Raw genomic sequence first — 27,015 nt, forward strand, 5'->3', positions numbered from 1 at the left:
ATGCTGTACCCTACAAAGCTAAGAGTCAACAGGCAAGGAAGATCCACTATTTTTACTGATCCGAGAGCGCTTCAGAAAGCCATGAAAGACTGGTGCAGGAATGCGAGGTCAGCGAGCAGAGAGGAGGATGCCGAGGAGGAGGTTGGCGATCCCATGGAGGCACAAGACTGAGGATGCTCACAGCTGTAAAGGGAGGTATTTTTAATAACAGGCCCTGTGCTTGGGGGGTTCGTGATGTCAGAGGTTTGAGTGGGGCTGACGCCTCTTTGGGGCGAAGCTTACAGAGGCACTATACACATCTGCTGCGGTGAGAAGCGTTGCAACCGGACTAGGGGTCTGGAACTCGTTGCTGAGGGGGATCCCTCCCAGCGCTGTCACGCCAGCAGTGTCCCATGGATAGTGCCTAGTTAGATTAGAAGATGTACGTATGTGGTCGGCTGACCAGGGATTGCACTGAGGCTTCGTAGCTTCAATTTTTGATGTATCGACACGGATAGATACCATTGTATTTGGAACACTAGCCTCGGTGGCTCCCGGGGCTCGTAGTGGGCGGGACGGATAGATGGAGCTGTGTCTGCATGTTCATTGGAACCCATCACTGCAATCCGATAATGTGTCTAGTTTTTTGGGGGGCACTGCTCACCTTCTTGAATTTGTTTTTCTTTTCAATGTTTTCATTGAGACGGAGGGGCGGGATACTGGGCAGATACAATGCATTGTTTTTGATATTGACTCAATGTGCAAGCTACCTGCGTCCCCGTGTGTGTGCCACACTCTCAAAAAGCTCAATTTTTGTGGGGTTTTGTTTCTATTTAGAATTGTCTTGTCTATTGTAATTAGTATCAGAGAAAACGGGAGGGTGGAGGTGGGAGGGGATTGTTTCAGGAACTACTAGGAGGGTGGGAGGGAGCTTGGGATGGGGGGCGCGGCCGTGTTGGGGATGGGCAAGCGTGGGGGGGGAGTTCTATTATGTTTTTCTTTATTGTTGTTACTGCAAAATAGCAAATTGTGAATGTGTTATAAATTTAGCGGCGGAGCATTGAGGGCATGACAATTAGATACAGTACGCGTTGCTCCCTTACACATAGAGATACACTTGCGGACAGATATGGACAATACCAGTGGTATGGCCCGAATCTCATTGGTTACTGACAATGACCATGTGCACTCCACACCCCCTCATCGGACACAACACATGCAGGACAATGACAGCATAGCCCTGCTGACGTGGAATATAAGGGCACTGCATGATCACAGGAAGTTCAGGAAGGTGCTTCAATACCTCACACGACATGGTATAGATATTGCATTACTGCAGGAGACGCATCTCAGGCAGGATAGCCCCACGCTGCAATACAGGGGCCTCCATGGCCGAGTACATGCGGCCGGTTTTACCTCCAGTGCCAGAGGTGTGCTTACTTGGGTGAACCAGAGATCACACTTGACGCTTACGCCTATTGAGACGGATGTTGAGGGCAGGTATGTTATCACTAAATGCGTTGGGAAGGGTATGACTTTTACTGTGATCAATGCATATGGCCCTAATTTTGACTGCTCTTCATTTTATGTGACCCTTGCTAACAAGATTAGGGTTCTCAGTGAAGAACATGTCCTGTGGGGAGGTGACTTTAACCTAACACTACAGCCAGCTATTGATAGGTCGGACGGGCCTAGTAGACGACCCTCAGCTTCTTCCTGTGTCCTTACTGCAGAGATGACTAGACTGGGAATACCGTATGTCTGGAGGACTAGAAACCCGACAAGAGGTGGATACACACACTATTCCTCAAGGTACGACATACACACTACAATTGATTATTGGCTCATTTCCTCGCATCTCCTCTCCAGGGTGTATGCCTGCGCAACGCTCCCGCGCACTTACTCAGACCACTCCCCTATGCTGATTTCCCTGAGCGCCCTGCAGAAACGCCCCCCCCCCCCTTCTCATGGCGCATGCCACCATACGCTTTGCTCGATGATGCCTTCCGTGAGGAATTAGCGACTGACAGATGACTTTTTCAATAGAAATGAGGGGACAGTAGAGTCATTCCTCACTGTGTGGGAGACCTTTAAAGCATATATCCGTGGAGTCAATTTCCAAGCATGCTGGAGTCCTTAGATCTATTAGGGACCGCCTGAAGCTTTTAGAGACTCGCCTTCAGGACATAGAGGCGCGTATTGTACGAGAGCCAAATGCGGATCTGAAACGAGAACTTGCACAGACGATTAGAGAGTACCACGAAGATGCAGCTGCTGAAGTTAAACACCTAGGAAAGTACTCTATTGCACGTTCCTACGGGGAGGGCGAGCGCCCTGGTGCAGTACTAGCCAAAATGGCTAAGCAACGCAGACAAACTACACCCTCACCTGTGGTGCAATCTCCTGTAAATGGAGAAGAGATGACTGATGAGCAGGCCGCAGCTCGTTTTCGAGATTATTATGCCACCTTATATTCTTCCGGAGGACCAATCTCAGATGATAGTATCCTCGATTATCTCACGTATATTCAACTGCCCTGGCTCACCAACACCCATCGCGAATTTCTTGTTCGACCGTTCGAACGGGAGGAGATAGTCTAGGCACTGTCCTCTATGAAAGCTGGCAGTGCTCCAGGCAATGACGGGTTTCCGGCATCATTTTATAAAGCGTTTCCCTATTTACTGATCCCTAAGTTACTAAAGCTAGTTGAACAGGTCGCGGAATGCAGTGAGATGCCTCCTACAATGCGCAAAGCCACTATTATAACTTTATAGAAGCCGGGTATACCTCCAGGAGACTGTGCCTCCTACCGTCCGTTGTCCCTTCTTAATGTCGATGCAAAGATATTCGCGAAAATTATTGCTAATCGTGATAAATAGTCCCCATGTTTATGTATACTTTCCTTTTTTTACATGATATGAAATGAATTTTAAGAAAAACATTGCTCTATTTTTATGAAATTTTTTAATCTAATTCATACTCACTGTAACTGATTGTATATTTTTAATCCAAATTTGTTGTAATTGTTTGCATGTTTATAGGACTGTGTTTTTGTCTTTATATGATATTAATTTATCGAAAATAAAGGAATTGACTGACTAATCGCTTCAGCCCATTGATTCCAACTCTTGTGGCACCCGAGCAGGCGGGATGTGTGCCATGCCGCACCCTGACTTATAACTTACGTACAGTCTTTTCAGCATTCCAACACACAAGTCAGGAAATACCAGCAGTGGCGGTCTTCCTTGATATGGAAAAGGCGTTCAATTCTGTCGAATGGCCCTTCCTGTGAGCGGTGCTGCAGCGAAAGGGGGTGAGTGACCTCTTTATCCAACTATTGAACACACTGTATGCTTCTCCAACAGCGAGAGTTAGAATAGGCGCAGTTACGACTGAGCCTTTTCCTATAAGTCGTGGTACCAGGCAGGGCTGTCCACTCTCCTCTATGCCCTTGTCGCGGAACCACTCGCCTGTGCACTAAGAGAGTATCATGGACATCGCGGTATTCGTTTCCCCGGGTATAATTTAATTGTGTCGACGTACGCAGACGACACCCTGCTTTACGTGAGAGAACCGGAAGTCAACCTTCCGAGAGTGTTGAGAGGTGGTTTTGTTTAGCTCACTCTCTGGCATTAAAGTGAATTGGAGCAAAACTGTAATGTTCCCGCTTACCCCGGCCACGAAGAGAGTGGACTTAGAGTACCCCATACAGTGGACCACTGATGCTGTCAGGTACTTAGGCATACAACTTCATACGGACTCGGAGGTGGTCCTTAGAGAGAATTATGGGGTGGCGATCTCCAAGTTAGAGGATGATGTGGAGAGGTGGATGGGCCTCCCCCCCTCTCTCTCATGGGCTACATTTTGTTGTTAAAAATGACGGTACTCCCCCGTTTTCTGTTCCTATTTAGCAACATACCAATGGTATTATCTAGTGTATTTTTCAAACAGCTGCATGCACTGGTGTTGCGACTAGTATGGGCTGGTAAGCAGCCTAGGGTGGCGTGGGACATGCTGATACGACCGTATGAGGACGGGGGACTGCAAGCTCCCGATCTTGAACTATATTACCGAGCTGCTCAGGGTGCACATGCATATGGATGGATGCACAGTCCGGACACCGCCCCTCACATTGGCATTGAAAAAATAATGGCAGACCCGACGCCACTACCAGCTTTGCTTGCCCACCCCCGCGATCGGCGTACGGGCCTATTAGATTCGCTCAATGTAGTCACGCATGCCTGGCACCATCTCATGGACGCACAGGCCTGTTCGCTGTTGTACACTCCAGAGGCCAGAATTGACTGGTGTTCATGGCTCGGACCCTGTAGGGACCGCGGAGTGCTGTCGTCCATTGCGAAGCTAGATATCCATAAGATGGGTGATTTATTCCAAGGTGGAGTGGTCAAACAATGGGGAGATGTGGACAAAAGAGACGGACGGGGCACTCCCCCGCTCACTCGATTCCAATTTCACAGAGTGAGACTGTCTCTCAAAGACCTGTTAGGGGAGGATATGGCAGAGCCCCAGACTGTGACGGTATACGACTATATTGTGAAGGCCAAATCACCTGCTAAACTTATCCCGCAACTTTACCATGACACACTTGCCGAAAAAACGACACACTACGCCAAGTCTAGATTGGCCTGGCAGACAGATATAGAGCAGGAACTTACGGAGGATATATGGAAGTATTGCTGCGCAAACATTAAGAGGGTATCTCTGAATGGCCGGCATCGATTATTGCATTTTAAATATTTTAACCGAGTGTATTATTCCCCTGAACGGCTGTGCCGATACGGTTTGCACGAGTCGCCTAGTTGCGAACACTGCTCAGCCCAGACGGCTGATTTTTTGCACCTTGCCTGGCTCTGCCCTAGGGTTGCGGATTTCTGAAAAGCAGTGTTCGACAAAGTAAACGAGGTCTGCGGCTTGTCACTGTCCCCTACCGCGCTGTTAGCGCTGCTGGGTTACTCTAAAGATATAACTCCGGAGCATCGTAGACTGGTCGACATGGCTCTGTTGGTGGCTAAAACGCTGTGTGGCGCTTACCTGGATGAGGGGACCGAAGCCTACGCTCTCCAGGTGGTCCCGAGATATGCTGTACTGCTGCACGCAGACGGGACTATATAGCGAGCTTTTACCTCCCCGAAATCGCCCCAAGAACTATTGGTCACTGTACATGGAGAGGAGATCTGTGGAGGGAGACGAAGACACGGGAGACACTGGGTCTGACTTAGAGACGACACGCGTACCAGAGCGGACTGAATTAGGACCGTGAAGTGCATTCAACCTGGATTGTCAATCTAGTGGTACCCCATTGCATAAGCTTTTCTGCTGTTGTTGTGTGAGGAAGATAGGCGGGATTCTGATGCAACTGTTAGTATACCAATGTGGAAGTTATGGGGAGTAATGTGTACGTATTGAAAAGTTCTCTGAATAATATGCCGATAATGCTGTCATTGGACCTTTTGATGTTTAATTGTAATTTTTGTATATGCCAAAAAACACAATAATACAAAATAAAAAAATAAAAGTATCTGGTGTGATCCGATGGGGAGGGTCCGGGTCCTAGTTCAGTGGGTCACTAGGAGGCGTTCTAGGGTGAACTGTTGCAGAAGATCAGAACTTCCATCTTGTCAGTGTTGAACATCAGCAGGTTCTTCTCATCCAGTTGGTGACACTCAGCATGCATCTGTGGAAGCTGGTTCTCGTAGTGGGATCCGTGGAGAGGGAGCGAATGAGTTGAATGTCATCTGCGTATAATATGATGTAGAGACCGCTGGATCTGACAATGCTGGCCAGGGGTGTCACATATGTCCAGAAGGGGCTGGGGCAGATGGACACCGCTGATGATTTCCTTGGGTTCCCAGAGGAACAGAGGTGGGAGGACTTTCTGTGTTCTTCCAGAGAGGAATGAGGTGATCCATCTGAAAGTTTCCAAGGGGATGCTGATGTTGTGTTACCTGTTGGTCAGAGTGTGGTGGGATACGGTGTTGAATGCTGCTGAGAGGTCTAAGGGGATCAGGGCTGCTGTCTCTCCGTGGTTGAGAATGGTTTGGATGTTGTTGGTGGCAGCGACAAGTGAAGTCTCAGTGCTGTGATTGCTGAGGAATCTGGGCTGGGCGGATTTCAGAAGGTGGTTCTGCTCCAGATGTTTGGGAGTTTGTTGATGGCTTTTTCCAGGACCTTGGCTGGAAAAGGTAGTAGGGAGATGGGTCAGTAGTTTTTGAGTTCGCTGGTGTCGACTGACTGCTTCTTGAGCAGGGGTTTCACCTCAGCTTGTTTCTAGTCTCCCGGAAAGGTGGCTTTGGCTATCAAGGTGTGGAGCAGAGAGGCGACTTTATGGCTTATGCTGTCTGTTCCAAGGTTGAAGAAGTGGTGTGGGCAGGGAGCTTAGTGGGCTCCTGAGTGGATGGAATTCATGATGGCAGCGGTGTCTTGGGAGGTGAGCAGGTTCCATAGTGTCAGTTGGTGGTCAGTACTGCATATGGTGTCAGTATGTCAGTTGAGGAAGTCTGTAGGCTTAGGTTGTGTTTTGAAGTTTATGTAGAAGGTAAATATTGTGCTTTGGAAGAAATTCACAAAATTATAGCAGAGCTCCTGGAAGGGGGTGATGCTGTTCTCTGTGGCGACAGGGTTGGCAAACTCCCTGACATTGGTGAAGAGTTTTTTGCTGTGGTTGGAGCTGGACTCTATGTGACCAGCTAAACATCTCTCTTGCTCTGCCTCAGTAGCCGGTGGTAGTGGTTTAGGGTGGTCTCGAAGGAGTTCTACCGTTGCACCATTTTCAATCATGTTACTTGCAGATGAGTTTTGCCGCTACGAGTTCTTTTGTTTACCAGTTGGCCTGCTTTGTGAATCTTCGGTGATTGTTGTCTTTGATGGGGGCTATCTTCTCTGCGTAAAGTGTGATCCATGCGTTGAAGTTCTCAACACACTGGCTGAGGGAAGTGGCGGTGGCGGAGCCGTTGAGGGCGTTGACCCATTGGGTACTGGATATTTTGCTACATCAACGGTGGCTGACATTCTGCTTAACGTGGATAGTGGTATGTGGGCTAGTGACGTTGAAATGGATTATGTAGTGGTCTGGCCAGTTGAGTTAGTTGATGTGGCTGTACTTTACGTGGTTGCTGGAGGTGAAAATGGGGTCTAATATGTGTCCTGGTGTGTGAGTGAGGCTGTGGACTAGTTGGGTGAGTCCAATGTTGTTCATAAATGCAGGGAGATTGATGGTGTTGGTGTTGCTGTGGTCGATGAGGTGGAAATGGAGATTGCTGAGAAAAATGAAGTTGTTGGAAGTCAACAGCGAGAGGTGCGATGAGATCAGTGATGGAGTTACAAAAGATGGGGTGAGATCTTGGGGGCTGATAGGCAAGGGTGCCTCTGAAGGGCGAATTGCAGTCAGTTTCGATCCTAAAGTTGAGATGTTCCATGATCGGGGTGGGGTTACTGTGGTGGTAGTGCACTGGATAGACTCTTTATGGATGATTGAGATTCCTCCTCGAGGTCTGTTGATTCGGTACCGGTGGGTGATCTTGTATCTGTTGAGTATCGCTGTGGCGATGTCAGGGCTGGACGTGGAGTAGAGTAAAGTCTCCGTGAGAAACGAGACATCAGGTGTAAGTGTGGAGATGAGGTCCAGCAGCTTGGAGGCGTGTTTGCACAGTGAGCGTGTGTTGAAGTGGAAGCATGCAAGCCGTGGGTGGGGTACGGTAGAGATGTGGAGGGTGGTCTGCGTGGTGGGTGGAGTGACTGTGGGCATGCCGTGGCAGGTGAAGTTGCATTGGGTGCAGATGATAGGGCCTGCCGTAGTGTGGGGAACATGTGGCAGCAGCAGCAATGGTCGGGGGTTCTGGGGCTTAGGGAGTGGAGATCGGCGGCAGTGTTGCTGAGGGGGGCGTAGAACCAGGGTTTCTGCCACCGGATGAGGTCCAGGGATGGATGGGCACGCCTTTGGAATGCCCGCTGTGCGGGCCGCCATTAAGTAGGTTCCTGGAGGTAGAAGGGGCACAGGGGGGTGGTGGGCGCAACTCGAAGGCGGGAAGAAGAGGCGGGAAACACACACAGGAGAGCAGGTAAAGAGTGGAGGGAGGTGAGATTGGAAGTGGGGGACGGTGGAGGGGGCAGCAGGGGTGAGAAAGGCAACAGAAGTAGATGGAACAAAGCAAGAATGCAAAGCAAACAAAGAAACGTGTGAGAGAGCAACAAGGTGTGAAAAAGTGTTACAAGAGAGAAACGAAAGCAAACAGATGCAGAAACAGGAGTGATGAAAGCAAAAGATGAATAAAGAATGAAAAAGTGGTAAAGAGCAACAGATGCAGAAACGAGAGTGGTGAAAGCAAATGAGGAATGAAAAAGTGGTAAAGAGAGAAATAGATGCCGAAACAAGGATGAGAAAGCAAAAGAGGAAGGAGGAAAAAGTGGCACAAGAGAGAGGATGAGTGATTCTGAGTACAGAAGGCGCAAAAGGAATGATAGTGAGAGTGCAGGAAGACAGATGGGCACTTGGAGAGCAGATCAGCGGCCTGAAAGGCTTGTACTGGTCATAGGACCAGACATGGTGAGTTGGGAGCCTGGGCACCTGCTCAATGGGGTCGCGCTGCAGCCACTGTTAAGTAGGTCCTGGGAGGTGGGTAGAAGAGGCAAGGAATGCACGAAGGAGTGGGGGGTGGAGGTGGGAGGGGTGGCTGAGGGACAGTAGAGGGGACGGCAGGGGTGAGAAAGGCAATTACAGAAGGAAACGGAAAAAAGTGAGAATGTAAATCAAACAGAGAAATGAGGGTGAGGGAGCAACAAGGAATGAACAAGTGGCTCAAGAGAGAAACAAATGCAAACGAATACAGAAACTAAAGTGATGCAAGCAAAAACGGAATGAGGGATGAAAAAGTTTAAAGAGAGAAACAGATGCATAAACAAGGCTGAGAAAGTAAAAGAGGAATGAGTAAAAAGTGACAGAAGAAAGAGGGCGAGAGATTAAGAGTGCAGAAGGCACAGAAAGAGTGAATGCAGGAAGACAGAGCTGGGCAGCTGGAGAGCCGGATCAGCGGTCCGGAAGGGCCTGAGCTGGCCGGAGGACCGTTAACGTGAGTTGGGAGCCTGGGCACCTGTTCAATGCGGTCGTACTCCAGCAGCCATTAAGTAGGTCCTGGGAGGTGGGCAGGGTAGGTCGAAGGCAGGAAGAGGCAGGAAACGAGCACAAGAGAGTAAGGAAGGGTAAAGTGGGGGACGGAGGAGGAGGTGGCAGGGGAGAGAAAGGCAATAACAGAAGGAGACGGCACAAAGCGAGAAACAGATGCAAACAGATGTGAAAATGAGAGTCAGAAAGCAAAAGAGGAATGAGGAAAAGTGGCACAAGAGAGAGGGCGAGAGATTCAGAGCGCGGGAGGCGCAGAAAGAGTGATAGAGAATGCAGGAAGACTGGGATGGGCAGCTCGAGGTCCGGCTCAGCAGTCCGAAAGGGTCGGTACTGGTCGGAGGACCACTCAAGGTGAGTTGGGGTCCTGGGCACCCATCAGGACTGTTCAGATCTGCATAGCCTTAGAATCTTCTGTAATGCTGACAGAACTACACATGTTGTGAGTGAGTCTTGGCCGAGCTATTCTTGAAGTGTTTGCGGAAGAAGGTGTCCTTCTCTTCAAAAAGCTGCTGCTATCCAAAGAAATGCCCATCAGAGCAACATGGTATCTCTCGAAAGCCAGTATAACGCATAGTCAGGCATGGACCTGGGCAGTGTCTACGGAACCCAAGCTGCAATTCACAATCTGCTTTTAAGTGTCATGTCATAACTGACCGAAAGGAGAGTAGCTTCTTCTTGTGTTTAAGTAGGTTACCAGCTTGGCCATTTCCAAAAAATTATGGACATAAAGCCTAGCTGAGAAGTGTCATTTGCAGAGCAACGAATGAGGCTGTCTGAAATAAAAACATTCTGGCCTGTGATTCAGTCGTTTAGGCTTCCTGCCAGAGGAGCTAAAGGGAAGGCACTGGGGTTCAGTTTGGAAGATGAAGTCTGGACAACCAGACTCTGTGGTGACAGGTATGAGCATAAGAAACTTTGGGTCACCCGCAGCAAGTCCATTGTACCTGCCAATATGTCTTTAGGCTGCTGGGACCAAAAATAGCTATTCTCACTAACCAAAAAGGATTATAGTAGTAAAAAAGAAACAAAAGCAAAACAACTGAAAAGGTGGTTTGCATTGTTTCTGTCAAAATATTAAACTTTGGTTTATTAGAGGGCACAGACAATATTAGAATTTCTGCACCTTTACACACCAGTGAGGTAACTTCTTCCTCTGTTGGGGCCCAGAAGGAGAGGGGAATTCCCCTTCTGGAGAGGTGACCAGATGACTGGTATTTTGTAAGTCAATATAAAGGCCAGCGTGGGAGGCGGAAGCAGATTATTAGCCTTGGAATCATATTCAGAGTGACTATAATCGTTATCAGAGATGGTTATGGTATCTGAGTCCGGTTCGAATAATTACTCCCCAAGGGCAAATTTCTGGGTCCTAGGAAGAGGCTGTTCATCAAGGAAAACTCTTCTCTTTAGCCAGCCAGATAGCTTGATCTGTCTTTAAGGGTGGTGCCCCAAACTACTCCGTGGAGATTACACCATGGCTTTTGACTCTATTTCAACAGACTGAGGCCAGAGTCTGTGGAGGCGTGGAATCGGAAGATGCTGGGTTGGAGATGCTGGAGTTGACAAGCTTAAAGTAGTGAGTCCACCCTAAACATATACAACATGGCCAGACAGAAAATAATGATCTGCACGAGGTCTGTTGGTGGAACCAGGAAATTCTGTCTGGATCCTTTGCAGCTTCAGAATCATGCCTTATCAAATATTAGCTATGAATATATTTTGGGAATTCAACCATTTTTCTCCAAACATCAGCTTTTTAAGTATTGAAAAATACACATCTTTCCATGCTGGTACACATATATTAATTCAGTCAAGCAAAATCTAATTTAGTGGGCTGGGCTGCACACAGGAGAGCTACTTACAGGTAGCAGGAGAGCTACAAGTAGCTTGTGAGCTACTCATTGAAGAAGCCTGCTGTAGATCCTTCCAATCTGAAGGTAGGTACTTGTTAGTTGGCACTAAATAAAGTGTACAACCCTCATATTTAGCAGGTGTAATCTTACTAAGTCTCAGAGCAAGGCGGGCAGACTCCGGGGATAATAGGACAGTTAGATATTAATATTTTGAGATTCCACTGAGTTGGCGCTGCATAAAATATTAATCATTACAGTATAAGTGAAACAGAAGACATGTTCTTACCAGCTTCTGGGCAATGATGTTATAGTGGCTGAAAGACTGGACAAGAGCCAAAAAGCATACTTTACACCCAGCTGAAAATGAACAATAAAAACACTTCAATAATTGGTTTAAATAGGACTACACGTTCTCTGAAATCACATTGAAACCACGGAAACAAGTAAACATCTTGACAGCATGTTAAAATCAGGGCTAGGAAAATCATTATAAGCAGTGTTTCAGAATGTCATAAGCGGTGTATGTATAGAAAAATACAGGTACAAAATAACAACATTAGGAAAATAACTTAATTTGATGTGCCTTTACATCATGGTACTTAATTAGTGTTATTATCTTAATAATTCTAATTCCATAGAAAATTCAAAGTGCGAGTCAAAATCAAAAATCACTTTATTCGGTTTTGCAAAGAAGACCATAAAAGTTCATAGAAATACATTTCATACATTAGTTCAATTTAAAAAGACTGTTAAAAAATCATGAGTTTAAAATGCATTTTGTAAAATCATTAAAAGAAGAGGTTAGACTCTTACTACCAACCCTTGTAGTCTCTTCATACATTTGATTTTCAGAGATTAGACCTATGGCGTATGCAAAATTTCAAAAAACGTACAGTTGCTTTTGCTATCAATTCATTTTCCAGATATTGTAACGCCAGGTAGGCTGGGCGACATTGGCGTAGGCCCCAATATTTAAATATGGGCAATAGCCATTGTCTGCGGGGTGCCTCAAAAAATGTACAAAGTAAGACTGTATGTATTGTCGACTGCTTTGATTGGGAGTCACAAGGGCACAATGACATTTTTGATGACCAATCATTTTGTGTGGGAAAGCAGACCATTAAGTGGAACATGTTGAACCTGAAGCGTGTCAGAAGTAGTTTTTCAAATTGGGTCATGTTATACAGCAAATAAGGTTCAATGGATGATACTGTTTGGACTAATAGACTTTGTTGTACAGAGGATTTATGGATTTCTTTTAGCAGACGTGTTTGGTGCAGGTGTGATAGACATGCTTTCCTCAGATCTTTTTTGGAAATACTGTATAAAGATGATGGATCTGTAAAATAATGACTGTGTCCCATATCTGTAAGAAAGGCTTTTACATAGGCTGTCCATTTCATCCGCCCGTAGTGCTCCAGCGTCTGAATGTCTTGAATGATGAGTCTGGTTAAATTGCATTGTTCAGTGACCCAAATTCTTCTCCAGAGCATTATAGGTTGTGTTCTTATAATGTCCTCTAGGTGGTCTATGCCCAGCTCTTCGTGACAGGCGTATGTTGAAGAATTTTTCGGCAGCCCCAATAAGAATCTTAAGAAGGCATTTTCTATTTTTTGTAATTCAGTCACGTTTGCGTAGCCCCATATCCCTGCCCCATAGATAGCAGTACTGACACATTTTGCCTTGTAGATTTTTAAGGTTTCTAGAGGTGGCTTGTGACCCAGTTTTTGGACAAATGTTCTCAAGGCCGCTGTTGTTTTTAGAAATGATAGTTTTCTCGCCGAAATTGCCGCTTTCCACTTAAATTTATCGTCAATGACAATTCCCAGGTATTGGTAAGTGGGTGTTCTTTCCAGGGCTTCCCCTTTCACAAATAGTCTTTTAGGTTTCATGTTTTTCCTCCCCGCATGCATAGTAAGAGTTTTTTTGACATTTAAAAACAAGTTCAAACTTAACATGAATTCACAGTATCTATCCAATTCTCGCTGCAGTTCCACAGATGTTCTCGCTAAAATGACCGCGTCGTCGGCATATAGCAACGCGGGTATATGCCGACGACCGACCGAGGGGAGGTCTCTACTTCCCTCAAGCAGTGCTGTCTCAAGGCCATTTGTGTAGAGGGTGAATAGAAAGGGGGCCAGTACGCATCCCTGTCTGACCCCCTTTTCTACCCAAAAGCTATCTGACAGTTGACCCTTTGTCCCGAATCGCACTCTGCCTGTTGTTCCAGTATAGAGTTCTCGTAGGAAATCTACAATAGGGGGATCTACTCCCATATTCAACAGGATCGTCCACAGCCTTGAATGTATAACACAATCAAAGGCTGCGGATAGGTCCACATACACCATGTGAAAGGCACTCCCCTTGGCCTCTAAGTATTTTCCTGCCAATAGGGTCAAGTTTAGTGCTTGATCCACAGTGCCTAGGCCTTCGCGGAAACCATATTGTATGTCTGATATGACATTGTTAGTGACTGCCCACTCCTGGAGTCTCTCGAGAATTATCCGACCAGCGACCTTCCCGAGAGAGTCCAGGAGGGAGATAGGCCTATAACAAGTTGGTGAGTTTCGGTCTCCCTTTTTAAAGATCGGGACGAGTACAGAGGTCTTCCATGATTTAATCAGGCCTTCTTCTAGGGAAGCGTTTAAGACATTTGTCAGGAGCGGGGACCAGAGTTCTTCCTCGTATTTATAAATGTCAACGGGAACCCCGTCGGGCCCCGGGGCTTTGCCTAATTTAGTGGATCTTAATGCTTTCTGTACCTCGTCATGCGTAAACTGCAGGTTTAGCGGATAGATAACTTGCTTCAGCAAGTCCGTTGTTTCCATATTATCTGATGGACTTAAACCAAAAACATTTGAGTAATGTTTTACCCATTCAGTGTTGGAGATCGCGACGTCAATAGAGGGTATATCCTCCTTCCCTGTGAGGTATGGTGACCTTACTATTTTCCAGAACTCAACACTATCTTTGAGTTCTGTACTTTTTTTTAGACACTCCCAGAGGTCAGTTTTTATCTCATGTTTTCTGTTTTTAATTGCTAAGGCATAGTCTCTCCTTAGAGCGGTAATTTTCACCCTGTCTCTATACTTACTGGCCAATGCTTTTTTTAGTTTTACGTGTGCTTTCGTACAAGCTGAATTGAACCAGCCTTTCTTATCACGGTTAATCTGTTTGCAGGATCTAGTTAAAGCCTTTTTTATCTTATCTGTGATAATATTGAAGCTAGCTATTATCTTGGAGCTTTCTGCCTCATGGTCTAGACAAAGTGATATCTCATTTTTACATGCTGTAACAATTGTTGAAGTGGTCGCTTTTTTATCAACATTTCCCCATTTTAGAGTGTAGCCATTAAGAGACCCCATCTCTAAGTTTTGTTGATGCAGTAGAGAAAAAGTATCAAAGTCTTTTTGTTTTCTTTGTTCTCTTAGGCTGATTACAATCGGAAAGTGGTCACTTAAAGGATTTTTGGTTACTTCGAATAATTCTATAATTGGACCTTTATGTGCTGAGATCATAACGTAGTCTATCAGACTCGTCAGTCCCCTGCCATTAAAGGTTGGGGTAAAAGGTACTTGAGGAGTTTTTAGTTCGTTTGCAAAACCCAGTTCTAGTTCAGTTACAGCCTCATTCATTTTTTCACCTTCATGTGAATGAGTAAAGTGAGTGATCATATTTCCATCATCTTCTACTATCCCACATTTATCAGTATTATTGTTGTCACATAGATGGATGTTAAAGTCTCCGCCCCATAGTATGGTGCATGTTTTATTAATAAATTTCTCTTTTAGGTTTTGTAAAGTACCAGAGATTTCTTGAAGAAGGTTAATTAGGTCGTCTAGTTTTTTGTTATTGTAAAAGTTTACAATAATGTATACTGTCTGTTTAGTTGTCTTCAAAATTACTATTTGGTAATTCTCATGTAGTTTAACTGGAACTATCTCTTCATGTTGTAGGGTGTTGGCTATATAGATAATTAGACCGCCACTGTTTCTTCCAGAAGAAGATTTTTTTGCTGAAGAAAGGAAAGTCTTATATCCCATTATATGCAGTGGGTCGATAGCCCAAGTTTCCTGAAGACAGATAATACTGCTCGCAGTTACTTGGTTTAAAAAGTTAGGATTTGTTACTTTAGCCAGCAAGCCTGCTATATTCCAGAAAGTTAAAATTATTAAGGAAGTGCTTTTGTTATTGCAGTTTGAAATTTTCTTGATTAATGAGTTTCCATGATGTTGATGGCTAATTTTTGATTGAGCTAAGTTAATTTCGTCATTAGGTCCTATTTGATTTTGAGTATTTAAGGTATTCTCTGGTATTATGTTCTGCATGTCTAATCCATAGGTATTAGGGGGGCTATCTGACGTCTGGCCTGCTGGGTTTAATGTATGGTTCACTGAGTCTACAGGGTAGATATTTTCTTGTCAATCGTTAAAGTCAAGAGTAGAGAGTGCAGCAAACCTGTTTTGAGTTGGAATACTATAAAGGTTACCAGGTGCTGCGGCAACATGTTGCCAACGAGGGTCCCTGTATTCTTTGTTTGGCATTGTAGACAAGTAAGGGTGAGATGTGAGATGAGGATGAACCTGTGGATGATGTCTATGCATGTGAATGTTTGGATTTGTAAATTTGGGATACTGCTGTAAAAAGGGGGAGTTGTTTGCAAATATTGAATGATGATCGAAGAAAGGTGTGGCTAGGTTAGATTCTGTTGTTGGTACATCAGTGATCAGATGCCTATAGAAGTACCCCAGTGGGAGTAGGGTAGTATTAAATTCCCATACGGAAGGTGGAGGGGCTCTGGCCAGAGTTTTCTCGGCCCACTGTGGATTCTTGAAACTAATAGATACACAATCACCTTCAAATTTCTTTTTTAAAGGACCTATCCATCCTACTCTCTGTACGTTGTTTATTTCTGCTGTGCATTCTATCGGATAGTTACAGTTTGCTATCAACCAATGCAGGATCTTGTTTTTCAAGGATGAGTGAGTTTCCTCTTGATCGTTCCTAAGCCTAGGCACATTCACTAAAATCAATACATAAGCACCACATTCGGGGGGAAGATTGATTCTTGAAGGGATCTGCCTTGAATTATATGGTGGATCGTGTGTTAACCGGGGTTTTTGAGAGTTTGTGGTAGTGGATGTTGAATAATTTTGACTCTTTTTTTGTTCTTGAGATGATGTGGTCGTCTTTCCTGGAGTAGTGTTTACCGCCTGAGTACTAGTGGTTGTGCTTGAAGTTGGGCCACTTCCTGTGGTAGAGTTGTTTGTAGGCTTATTTTTGCTCACTGGAATGGATAAGTTTGGTTGCGGTTTTGTTGTACTAGTTACAGTCGATGTAGTTTTTTCTGTCTGTTTTGTAGTAGTAGTTTTACCGGTGTTTGGTTTTCCTGCTGTATTAGTAGGTACAATGTCTCTAGTGAGAGTCTTTTTATTAACAGCGATGAGTTCCTCAAGTTTCTTTTCAATTCTAGTCAGTCTAGATTCGATTGGTGAGATGTAAATTGCCAGGAGATTGCCGACGCTTTCTATCAGTTGATCATCTTTTATTAGCTTTACTGATGCGTCAAGGTTATTTACATACTCCTGGACCTTTTCCTGCATGGCTTCAGTTGAAGGGCCAGGTTGTTTAAATGTTCCGTTGGCTATGGGATACTTGATTGTGGTTTTTCTAGATTGAACTTTGGATTTTTTGCGTAATTTACCCACGGAAGGGATACTTATTGTTGGTTGTTGAGTCTGTTTACGAATGGCGCCCTCTTCGGTGGGTCTTATTAGTATGGGACTATTTGGTTCTATGTTTTCCGGAGTAAGGTTTATGTTTAGATCTGGTGTCTTTTCGAGATCATTGCTCGTGTCAGAGTCACACTCTATCAGTGGGTCTGTGGCCGATAAATTAATTTCATTAGGAATGGTGTGAATATCAGGCCGTGTTTCTTGCAGGCAGCCTAGTTGTTGTTCATGTTGTTTGACAGGAGTTTTTGCCAACAAAATGTCGCCAAGGGAGGAACGTTTAGTTGTTAATAGTTCATATGAGGCCCTACGCTTGGCAGCTTCTAAGTCTTGTGAGACTCTTCTTTCAAGGAGAGAGATGCTTAAATCAATCGCGTCATGGGTTCTCGTGATAAAGTTGTCAATGGGGCCGATGATGGATGTACTGTTTGCAGCAGCAGTTTTGCTTCTACTTCCCCTGGTAGACATTGCGATATAATTGTGGGCCGGGTGTGATGGCAAGCAGTGATAGGTGAAACCAGAGATCTCTCAATCAATCTGATGCAGGGGAACTCAATATCATGCAAGCAGTTTTGGCTTAATATACTAAGGAGCGAGGGAGGAATTTTAGACACGTGTAGGTAATAATAGAAAAGTACCTGGAATGACGTAGGGCACAGATGATGATAGAGGGGTGTACCCAACCCAACCTCCTCGACCTCAGAGGGCCTCAGAGGGCCCGCCCTTTGCCCGGGCTTCGCCCGGCGTCCCGCTCGCGTCCCGCGAGACGGGGATGATGGTTAATTTATGCGCCTCCTGGCGCCGAAATATCGCGGTATGTACCGCTAGGCCTGCTGGGTGTTGTGGTCCTGTGCCTGCACCACGCCCACACTCCGCTCGTCAGCCGGACTCCCGAGATGGCAGAAGGGGTCCCACGGCGAGAGGCGGGAGGCGGGCGGGCGGGCAGGGTCTTGGAGAGTGTCCCAAGCGGTGTCCCAGGGCAGAAGACAGGCAGCGCCTGTCCAACAGTGAAGGATTCAGGTATTTTTTAACAAATGAGTCACAATGCAAATCCGTGTTTGTCCGTATGGGCAATCTTCCCTTGCCAGAGCAGACAACCGAGGCTACCACTAATTCTTCAGTATAGCCGAACTTTTCTGCTATTTAGCTATTAAGCAACTAAAGCGAGCAGGGAGCCTCCAATCAAAGAACCTCGGCATGAATGTTTTCCCAGAGGGTCCTGATCTCCTCCCCAGGCAGCAGAATATTACGCGCTAATGGATTACGGAGTTCTCACCGCAATTCCCTCTTAACAAGTTCCGCAGAGCATCCACCAGGGCATCCACCGGCTTAACGCTGAAACAGAGTTTTCCACTGTGTTTGTCCAAGCGGGCTCCGAGTCAATTCTGTTTGGATTCAAAACTCAGATTTATTTCAAACAAAGCTCTTTCGGATGTAATAATGGTAATCATGCACATAACAATGATTCTTAAACAGCACCTCATAACCTCAATCCATTAAGCGATCAATTAGAATATGAAACTGTATTAGGACATTGTGAGTCCATGAAACATTATGAAACTGGATCTCAACTTTACAAAGGTGCTCTAACAGTTTCTTTTTAATACTGTATATTTTGTATCAAAATTGTTGTCACTTTTCGATTAAAACACATTTTGTACAACTTATCTGCAATTTTTTTTTAAACTATTTGCATTAAAATGACTGAAAGCCAACAACAATCATTCATTGTATGGAACGAGTTGCCTATAGGTGCAAGGGTGTTTCTAGACCACCGATTCTCTACCAATTATCAACCTGAGGAAACCACAACACGACACAACATACCATATGCAGGCAATTCTCCATAGAGGTTCATACCTACACAATTTTCTATATTCTTAAAGAGAAGACAACCCGTATATTGTTTGTGGATAGATGATAGGAGAGAATGGACCTGTGATAGCCAACAGATAAGAGTCATGCAGTAATCCACAAGGTAACTATATCCTGGCTCTCTTACACTATCAACCTGTTGGTACAATCCACAGCAATAGAAGGGGACTAGGAAGGCGCAACAGGGCAGTTTAGGGCATTAACAAAAATATTCCTCAGAAACTCTCGTCCAAAGTAAACATACCTTCGGGATGAAACTTTGAGTGCTATATGCCTGCAGAACAGTGAGGCACAGCCCAAGCAGCTGCCCTGGAAAATCCTCTGACAGGCACATACTTCAGAAAGCCACTGAAATTGGCTTAACACTAGTGGAGTGTGCTCAGACACTGGATGCTAGATATGCCACATCCAAAAGATGTAACTGGGAGATGTAGGATGTCATTTGTGTACAGAAGAGAAAAGCCATAGCGCAATTTAGGATTTGGGGGAGCAGGTGGCGGCACTGCCACGTTTTTATGGCAGAGCCACAAGCAGATTTGTCCTTGTCCAGACAACAGATCGAAAAGAATTGTAGTTTTGGATGCTGCCACTTTTTAAGGAACAGCTTCTGTCACAGACTTTTCCTGCTTGGGGCAATACAAGAAAAACAGAAAAATATATTTTTTTTATATTTTGGGAGAAAATGACCTACCTGTCAGGCACTGGTATTTTGGCCTCCTATTCTCTGGCGTTCATGGAAAGATACAGTTGGTTGAGGAATGTAAGAACATAATTAAAAATAAAGCACGTACCTTTAAGATAGAAAGACAGGAAATGATGGACAAGAAAGCTGCCGTCAGTTTTTGTATCCAGAACTAGGGCAAATTTCCCCTATAACACAAAAGAATAAAAGAGTCAGTAAGTCAGTCAAAAGATCTTGATTAAGCTTAATGACAGTCATAAAAGAGCACATCAAAACAGTAATTAGCAATTATAGACATGATAAAATTTCAACCAGCCTAATTAATGCCCAGGAATTCATTTTCCAACAATATTACGGAGCCTGACTGCAAAGGAGATATACTCATAAACCACAAGACAAGTGAATTCATCGTTTAAAAAAAGTAGATGGCATAATGCAGTTTACATTTTCTAATGTTTAAAAACCTTAGTAATGGTTTTAAAAAGGTGCATCTCGGATTAAGATACAGTTTACAAGAAAACAAAGTGCAAAGCAGCCGCCAACAACAACCACCTCAAGTGCATCCATCCACAGGCACGCCGTCGAACTATGGGACCTCCTGGGCAAAACGGCACCAGAAGTCGCCTTCTTCATGGAAACCTGGATGAACGCCTCCTCAGTTCCCGAACGGCTACAAGATCATCCGGAGGGACCGCGTCAACCAGACTGGAGGAGGCATCGCCATCGCCCACAAACACTATCCGCATCACGACCAACACCGACGACACCCTCGCCACCGCAGAGCACCTGCACTTCCAGATTCACACCGACCCCAAGACCACCCTCAGACGAACCCTCATCTACAGACCCCCGGAACCACACTCACACTTCAGTGAGGCCATCGCAGACTTCATCAGCCCGCTCGCCCTCGCCTCCCCCAACTACATCCTCCTAGGAGACCTCAACTTCCACCTGGAGAACGACCAGGACAACAACACCACCGCCCTACTAGACAACCTTGGATTCAAGCAACTGGTCAACAACCCCACCCATTACGCCGGCCACACGCTCGACCCTGTCTTCTCCTCCAGCAACCACATCTCCTTTAGCCACACCACGAGCTCCACTGGACCAACCACAGCTGTATACACTTCAACTTCAGGAAAACAACAACCTACCACCGCCCTCAACAAACCCCCCGAAGATGCTGGAGCAAGATCACCACCGACCAACTCACCACCTCCTTGCGCCTAAACCCTCCCACCAACACCACGGACCCCAACGAAGGAGCCCACAACCTCACACAGTGGATCACCGACTGCGCGGATACCCTTGCTCCACTGAAAAACCCTCCCAGCAACCTCAACAGAAAGAAAGCCGCGTGATTCACCAAAGATCTCAAAGACTCCAAGAAATCCTGCCGTGACCTCGAGAAAGCCTGGCGCCACAACCAGTCAACGGATAACATGAAAGCCCTCAAGAACGCCACCCTCAAACACCACCAGCTGATCCGCACCACCAAAAGTTTTAGTTTAGTTTAGTTTATATGTTTAGCATAGTTAATTAAAACCATTGCTATAAAAAATCCATATTAGCACAATTATCATATCAAGAAACAAAACTGGAGAAATACACTGTCATTTTAAAAAAAATCTGTACATTTAAAAACGGTCTTATTACTACCAATGCACCACCAAAAGGTCATCCTTAAGAGAACGACTGGACAACAACACCCACAACAGCAAGGAACTCTTCAACGTCGTGAAAGAGCTCTCCAACCCCAACGCCAGCGACAACGACATCACGCCTTCTCAAGACCTCTGCAACTCTCTGGCCACCTTTTTTCACCGTAAGATCGTCGACATACACAACAGCTTCGGCGCTCAGAACAAGTACCCCACCACCGAACCTACACCCCCCACCACCACCATGTGCGCCTGGACTCAGGTCAGCACGGAAGATACCACCCACACGATGAACACCATCCACTCGGGCTCCCCAGCCGATCCCTGCCCACACCACATCTTCAACAAAGCCGACTCCATCATCGCACACATACTTCGGGACATCATCAACAACTCCTTCATATCCGCCACCTTCCCGGAGAGCTGGGAGCACGCAGAGATCAGCGCCCTCCTGAAGAAACCCACCGCAGACCCCCTCAGACCTCAAGAACTTCCGCCCCATCTCGCTCCTCCCCTTCCCTGCAAAAGTCATCGAGAAAACAGTCAACAAACAGCTGACAGCCTTCCTGGAGACGAACGGCTCCCTCAACCCATCGCAGTCCGGATTCCGAGCGAACCACAGCACCGAGACCGCCCTCATCGCGGTCACCGGCGACATCCGGACCCTGCTGGACAACGGAGAAACCGCCGCCCTCATCCTACTCGACCTTTCGACTGCGTTCGACACGGTCTGCCACCGCACCCTGACAACCCGCCTCCGCCACGCAGGGATCCAAGGAAAGGCCCTGGAATGGATCACCTCCTTCCTCTCCGAGAGAACCCAAAGAGTTCGTCTCCCGCCCTTCGCAGAAGCCACCAAGATCATCTGCGGCGTACCTCAAAGCTCCTCGCTCAGCCCCACCCTCTTCAACGTCTACATGAGCCCCCTCGCAGCCATCGCACGCAAGCACAACCTCAACATCATCTCCTACGCCGACGATACCCAACTGATCCTCTCCCTCACCAACGACCCCACCTCCGCCAGAGCGAGCTTCCAGGACGGAATGAAAGACATCGCAGACTGGATGAAGTTTAGCCGCCTGAAACTGAACTCAGACAAGACGGAAGTCCTCATCCTAGGCCCATCCATCTCCGCCTGGGACGACTCCTGGTGGCCCACTGCTCTGGGCCCCCCACCCAGGCCCACGGACCACGCACGCAACCTGGGCTTCATCCTTGACTCCTCCCTCACGATGGCCAGGCAAGTTAACGCAGTTACCTCCTCCTGCTTCAACACACTCCGCATGCTCCGTAAGATCTTCCGCTGGATCCCCACTGGAACCAGGAAAACAGTCACCTAGGCCCTCGTCACCAGCCGTCTGGACTACGGGAACGCCCTCTAAGCTGGGACCACTGCCAAACTACAGAAAAGACTCCAGCGCATCCAGAACGCCTCAGCACGACTCGTCTTGGACATCCCCCGACACAGCCACATCTCCGCCCACCTGAGGGACCTGCACTGGCTCCCCGCCAACAAAAGGATCACGTTCAGACTCCTCACCCACGCACACAAGGATCTCCACGACTTGGGCCCTGAATACCTCAACAACCGCCTTACGTTCTACACGCCAACCCGCCAGCTCCGCTCCGCCAGCCTCGCCCTCGCCCCCATCCCACGGATCCGCAGAACCACCACCGGAAGATCCTTCACCTACCTGGCCGCCAAGACCTGGAACACCCTCCCCACCCACCTACGACTCACCGAGGACCATCTCTCCTTCAGGAAGCAACTCAAGACCTGGCTTTTCGAGCAGTAACAGCCCCCCCCCCCCCCCCCCGCAGCACCTTGAGACCCTGGCGGGTGAGTAGCGCGCTTTACAAGTACTCTTGATTGATTGATTGAAAGTGCTCTGTGCAGAAATTGCGTTACATGGACACAAGTCTACTTTGGCATCACAGTATACATCACGTGGGTACGAAACCAGTAAATGAGCAATACCCATCCTAAACCTAATCAGATAAAACACTTTTGCTTGGTTAAAATAAAAAGAGAGAGCAGAAGCCTTCCGTGGGTTCTATGCCTCATTGTATACGGCGGAACCGCCGAACGAGCAGACACTCACTGACACTTATCTCCGCGACACGGAGATAACGCCCCTAAACGAATCTACCAGGGCCTCCCTTGAAGCTCCCATCAGAACCGAGGAGGTCATCTCCGCGATCGCGCGTCTCAAGCCTCTGAAAGCCCCGGGCCCGGATGGCTTTTCGGCCAGCTTCTACAAGGCCTTCTGCCCCCAAATCGCTCCGTTGTTAACCAGACTGTTCAATTCCTTCCAGGGCAGAGGTTTTATCCCCCAGGACATGCTGGACGCGGACATCGTGGTCATCCCTAAGCCGGGCAAAGACCCGTCCCAGTGGAAAGCGTACAGGCCCATCTCCCTTCTTAACCTCGATCTAAAACTATTCACAAGCGTGCTGGCTGCTAGATTGGGCCCGTGCCTACCGGGGATTATTGAGCCGGACCAAGCGGGATTTGTTCCCAATAGACAGTGTGCGGACAACACTAAACGACTGCTTCATGTCATTGATAAAACCCATTACAATGACTCCGACGCGGTCCTCCTGTCGGTGGATGCCGAGAAGACGTTCGACAGGGTGGATTGGGGATATTTGGATGCCGTCCTGATGCGCTACGGATTCGGAGACCGGTTCCGCACGTGGGTTGCTAGCTGTTATGCCACCCCACAGGCCAGGATCTCAGTTAACGGGGTACGCTCGAGACCCGTAGACATCCGACGGGGAACCAGGCAGGGGTGCCCTCTCTCGCCCCTGCTTTTAGCTCTGTACATCGAGCCCTTAGCCCAACGGATCCGAGACAACAGGTCCATAACGGGAGTCCATTTTGGCGGGGAACAACAGACCATAAGCCTGTATGTTGACGACGTCCTGGCGGCCCTAGAGGACCCCTCGGCATCGGTACCGGCTTTCCTTTCGGAGATGGAGCGCTTCGGGAGGGTGTCGGGGTTCAAGATGAACTTGGAGAAATCCCTAGTCTTGCCTTTGGGTCGGAACGCGAAAGCGGCACGACATGGCCACCAAACGTATGGGGACTTAACAGTTCCGATGTCCATACCCTACTTGGGCATTTCTCTGACCCCGAGCACCACCCAGACGGTTGAGGAGAACTACCTTGCGAGATGGCGTCGTCAGCCGCTCTCCGAGCTGGGACGAGTAGCAGCGGTAAAAATGACCCTGCTCCCCAAGATCTTATACCTATTTCAGACCCTTCCAGTAATGCCCCCGATCGGAGTACTCAAACAACTGCAGGACTCCATCACACACTTTGTGTGGGCAGGTAAGCGTCCTCGCCTACGCAGAGACCTAAACACGCGAGCCACTGCGGACGGCGGTCTCGGAGTACCTGATTTACTTCGCTATTTTCAAGCGACACAACTCCGCTACCTCCTAGAATGGAGCAGGCCCGAATCCGAAAAACAGTGGTTATTTCAAGATCGAGCCATGGGTCAGATGTCCCTAAGGAAAATCCCATTCATGAGTCGCACGGACAGGCCCTCATATCTCAAGAAATCCCCCATTACGAGGACGGTAATGCAGGTTTGGGACAAAGTAGCGGTATCGAAAGGCCTTACCACATTCCCATCCCCGATGTCCCCCCTGTTTGAAAACCCTGCGTTCCCTTCGGGAGTGGCACCCGGGTCATTCCCGCAGTGGCGGGACTCGGAATGCAAAGCAGCTGGCGATCTCTTCAACCCCGAGGGCTTTATGCCAATCCGCACTCTGCAAGACTACTACACACTCCCGCAGATACAACGCTTCCAATACTTCCAGATTAGACACTGACTCACGGAGAAAGATGTGCAACCTCACGTAGGCAGATCCCTGACAGTCTATGATCGATGGCTTCACACGAAACACAACGATAGACACACAATCACCGACCTGTACATGATGCTTAGCCCACCTCCACCTGCTGCACGTTCGGCGGGACAGAACAGATGGGAACACGGAATAGGACTCTCCTTCACAGATAAGGAGTGGCAAGACATATACTTCAGGGCTCACCACACCGCCCGCAATGTAGCCAGTAAGGAAGCGGCGGTGAAAATAGCGTACTGCTGGCACGTCACGCCGGCCCGGCTTCATCAGGGCAACCCACGCAGAGACCCCGGGTGCTGGAGGGGATGCGGGCAACAAGGGACACTCACTCACATCCTATGGGATGTGAGTGACACTTTGACACTGAAATTCCCCGATTCCCGGCATACACGCTCCTTGGCCTTCCCAACGCCATCACGTTCCCTCTGAAATCGATCAGGGGCAAGTAGATGGGGCTGGCGATGGGGGCGGCCACCCAACATATCCTGTCTCTCTGGGGCACCTCCAGGAAGCCTACTCACACGGTGTGGCTCCATCGCCTGTGGTATATTATGGGCATGGAGAAAATACAGGCCTCCCTTACCCAAACACGGGACACATTTCTAGATACATGGCAGCCCCTCGTCTCCCTCCTCTCTGAGGAGTTTAATGAAATCACTTGCCCAAAATACCTCAGAGTGCTCAGACTTCCAAGCGACTTCCAGGGGGAACCTCGCTCACCTACCTAAGCGCCGCCTGTCATGCCAGCAACGAAAGAACGGATACCATCGCACTTACCACACCGGGGAGGGGGAACTGTGGGTAGGAGAAGGGAGGGAGTGGGGGGTGGGGGGGGGGAGAGAAGTTGGATGTTTGTAGGACTGGATTACCGCTCAACTTCGATTGCAGGGCCTCCCCAGCTCTAAAAGACATGTACTACGTAGCCTCAATGGGCCCAGCCGATGGGGAGAAGAGGGGTAACAGATCTTGGCAAGGCGACCGCATGCTCGCCCGAGTTGTTGATGTGTCCTATGTCTATTGTGTTAAAACTTCAATGAAAGATTTAAACCAAAATAAAAAGAGAGATAGGATTCGATTTGTGGAGAGTTAATTATCAATGAAGGCTCTAAAACCCTTTTTTTGGCCATCGCTTGACTATCTCTTGCATGCGTCAAAAATTAAAGGAAGTCACTTTTGAGATTAGTTTTGGAAATTGTGGATATGTTTCCAAGACTACTAAAGCAATCCTGCAATCCCAGTTTCTCCAATCGATCTTGCAAGTAAGAGAGCCAAAGATTTTTTTTTTGAGTAGTCCAGTTTCATACAATCTAAAATGATATCACGATTCAGCGCTGGTTCCTCATTTACCCAGATGCTACGCCAAAGCATCAAAGGTGCTAATTGAATACGATAGGATAATGGTGTTACGCCTAATTCGTAATAGAACATGGTGGCAGGGGTACTTTTAGGTAGTGTCAACACACATTTTAACATTATATTCTCTTCCCTTGGAGGCCCAATGTGTTAGCACAGCCCCGACTCCAGCGCCATATAGAGTGATTGCGTAAGTTTGTGCTTTGTAAATGTCAATATTTGCTTTTATGGGGCGAGAGCCTAATTTTTTTGTGAATCTAAAAATGGCCTCCATGTTTTTTATTAAAGCCTACAATACTAGAATTGTCTAGGTGGAACCAAGAATTTTTTTCATTTAAAAGAATACCTAAATATGAAAAAGTTGACACCTGACAATGTTTCATTCTTTATATAGGTTTTCATTTTAGATGGAGCTTTTCCTGCTATCATGATGTGTGATTTTGCAACATTTGTTTTTAATCCGAGATCACTCATAAAATCGTTAAAACTGGTTAAAAGCCTCTGTAATCCCACCCCAGCCCCCGACATTAGGACGCAATTGTCCGCATATAGCAAGGCTGGTAAAGCCCAGCGGCCTATTGTGGGTGCATCTTCATTTCCAATTCTGATGTGATTTTCTATATCATTTATATATAAACAGAATAGGAAAGGGGCGAGTACACATCCCTGTCGCACCCCGCAGTCCATCTTAATGGGTGGGGTAGCTCGCCTGCAACAACATACCGTACTCTGCCTGTAACTCCCTGATGCATTGCAGCTAAAAAATGGACAGATCAATGCCCATGAGCAACATTTTCTCCCACAATTTCCCCCTCTGCACCCAGTCAAAGGCGGACGTTAGGTTCATAAACCCAAGGTATAAGGA

At 47.2% G+C, this 27,015-nt stretch overlaps 1 protein-coding gene across 4 annotated transcripts in view; it reads right to left on the reverse strand.

Moving 5' to 3' along the window:
• ELP6 (elongator acetyltransferase complex subunit 6) overlaps window positions 1-27,015 on the reverse strand; it is a 245,900-nt gene that overhangs the window by 140,327 nt on the left and 78,558 nt on the right. For all 4 annotated transcript variants that reach the window (XM_086941011.1, XM_086941013.1, XM_086941012.1 and 1 more), the window contains exons 3-4: window positions 19,367-19,445; window positions 11,255-11,325 (exon numbers count right to left, since the gene is read on the reverse strand). In XM_086941011.1, the coding sequence (XP_086797137.1) occupies window positions 11,255-11,325; window positions 19,367-19,445 (150 nt within the window). The remainder of the gene's footprint in view (window positions 1-11,254; window positions 11,326-19,366; window positions 19,446-27,015) is intronic.

Source organism: Lissotriton vulgaris, chromosome 10 (genome assembly GCF_964263255.1).
Source record: "Lissotriton vulgaris chromosome 10, aLisVul1.2, whole genome shotgun sequence".
In the NCBI taxonomy this organism is placed as follows: domain Eukaryota; kingdom Metazoa; phylum Chordata; class Amphibia; order Caudata; family Salamandridae; genus Lissotriton; species Lissotriton vulgaris.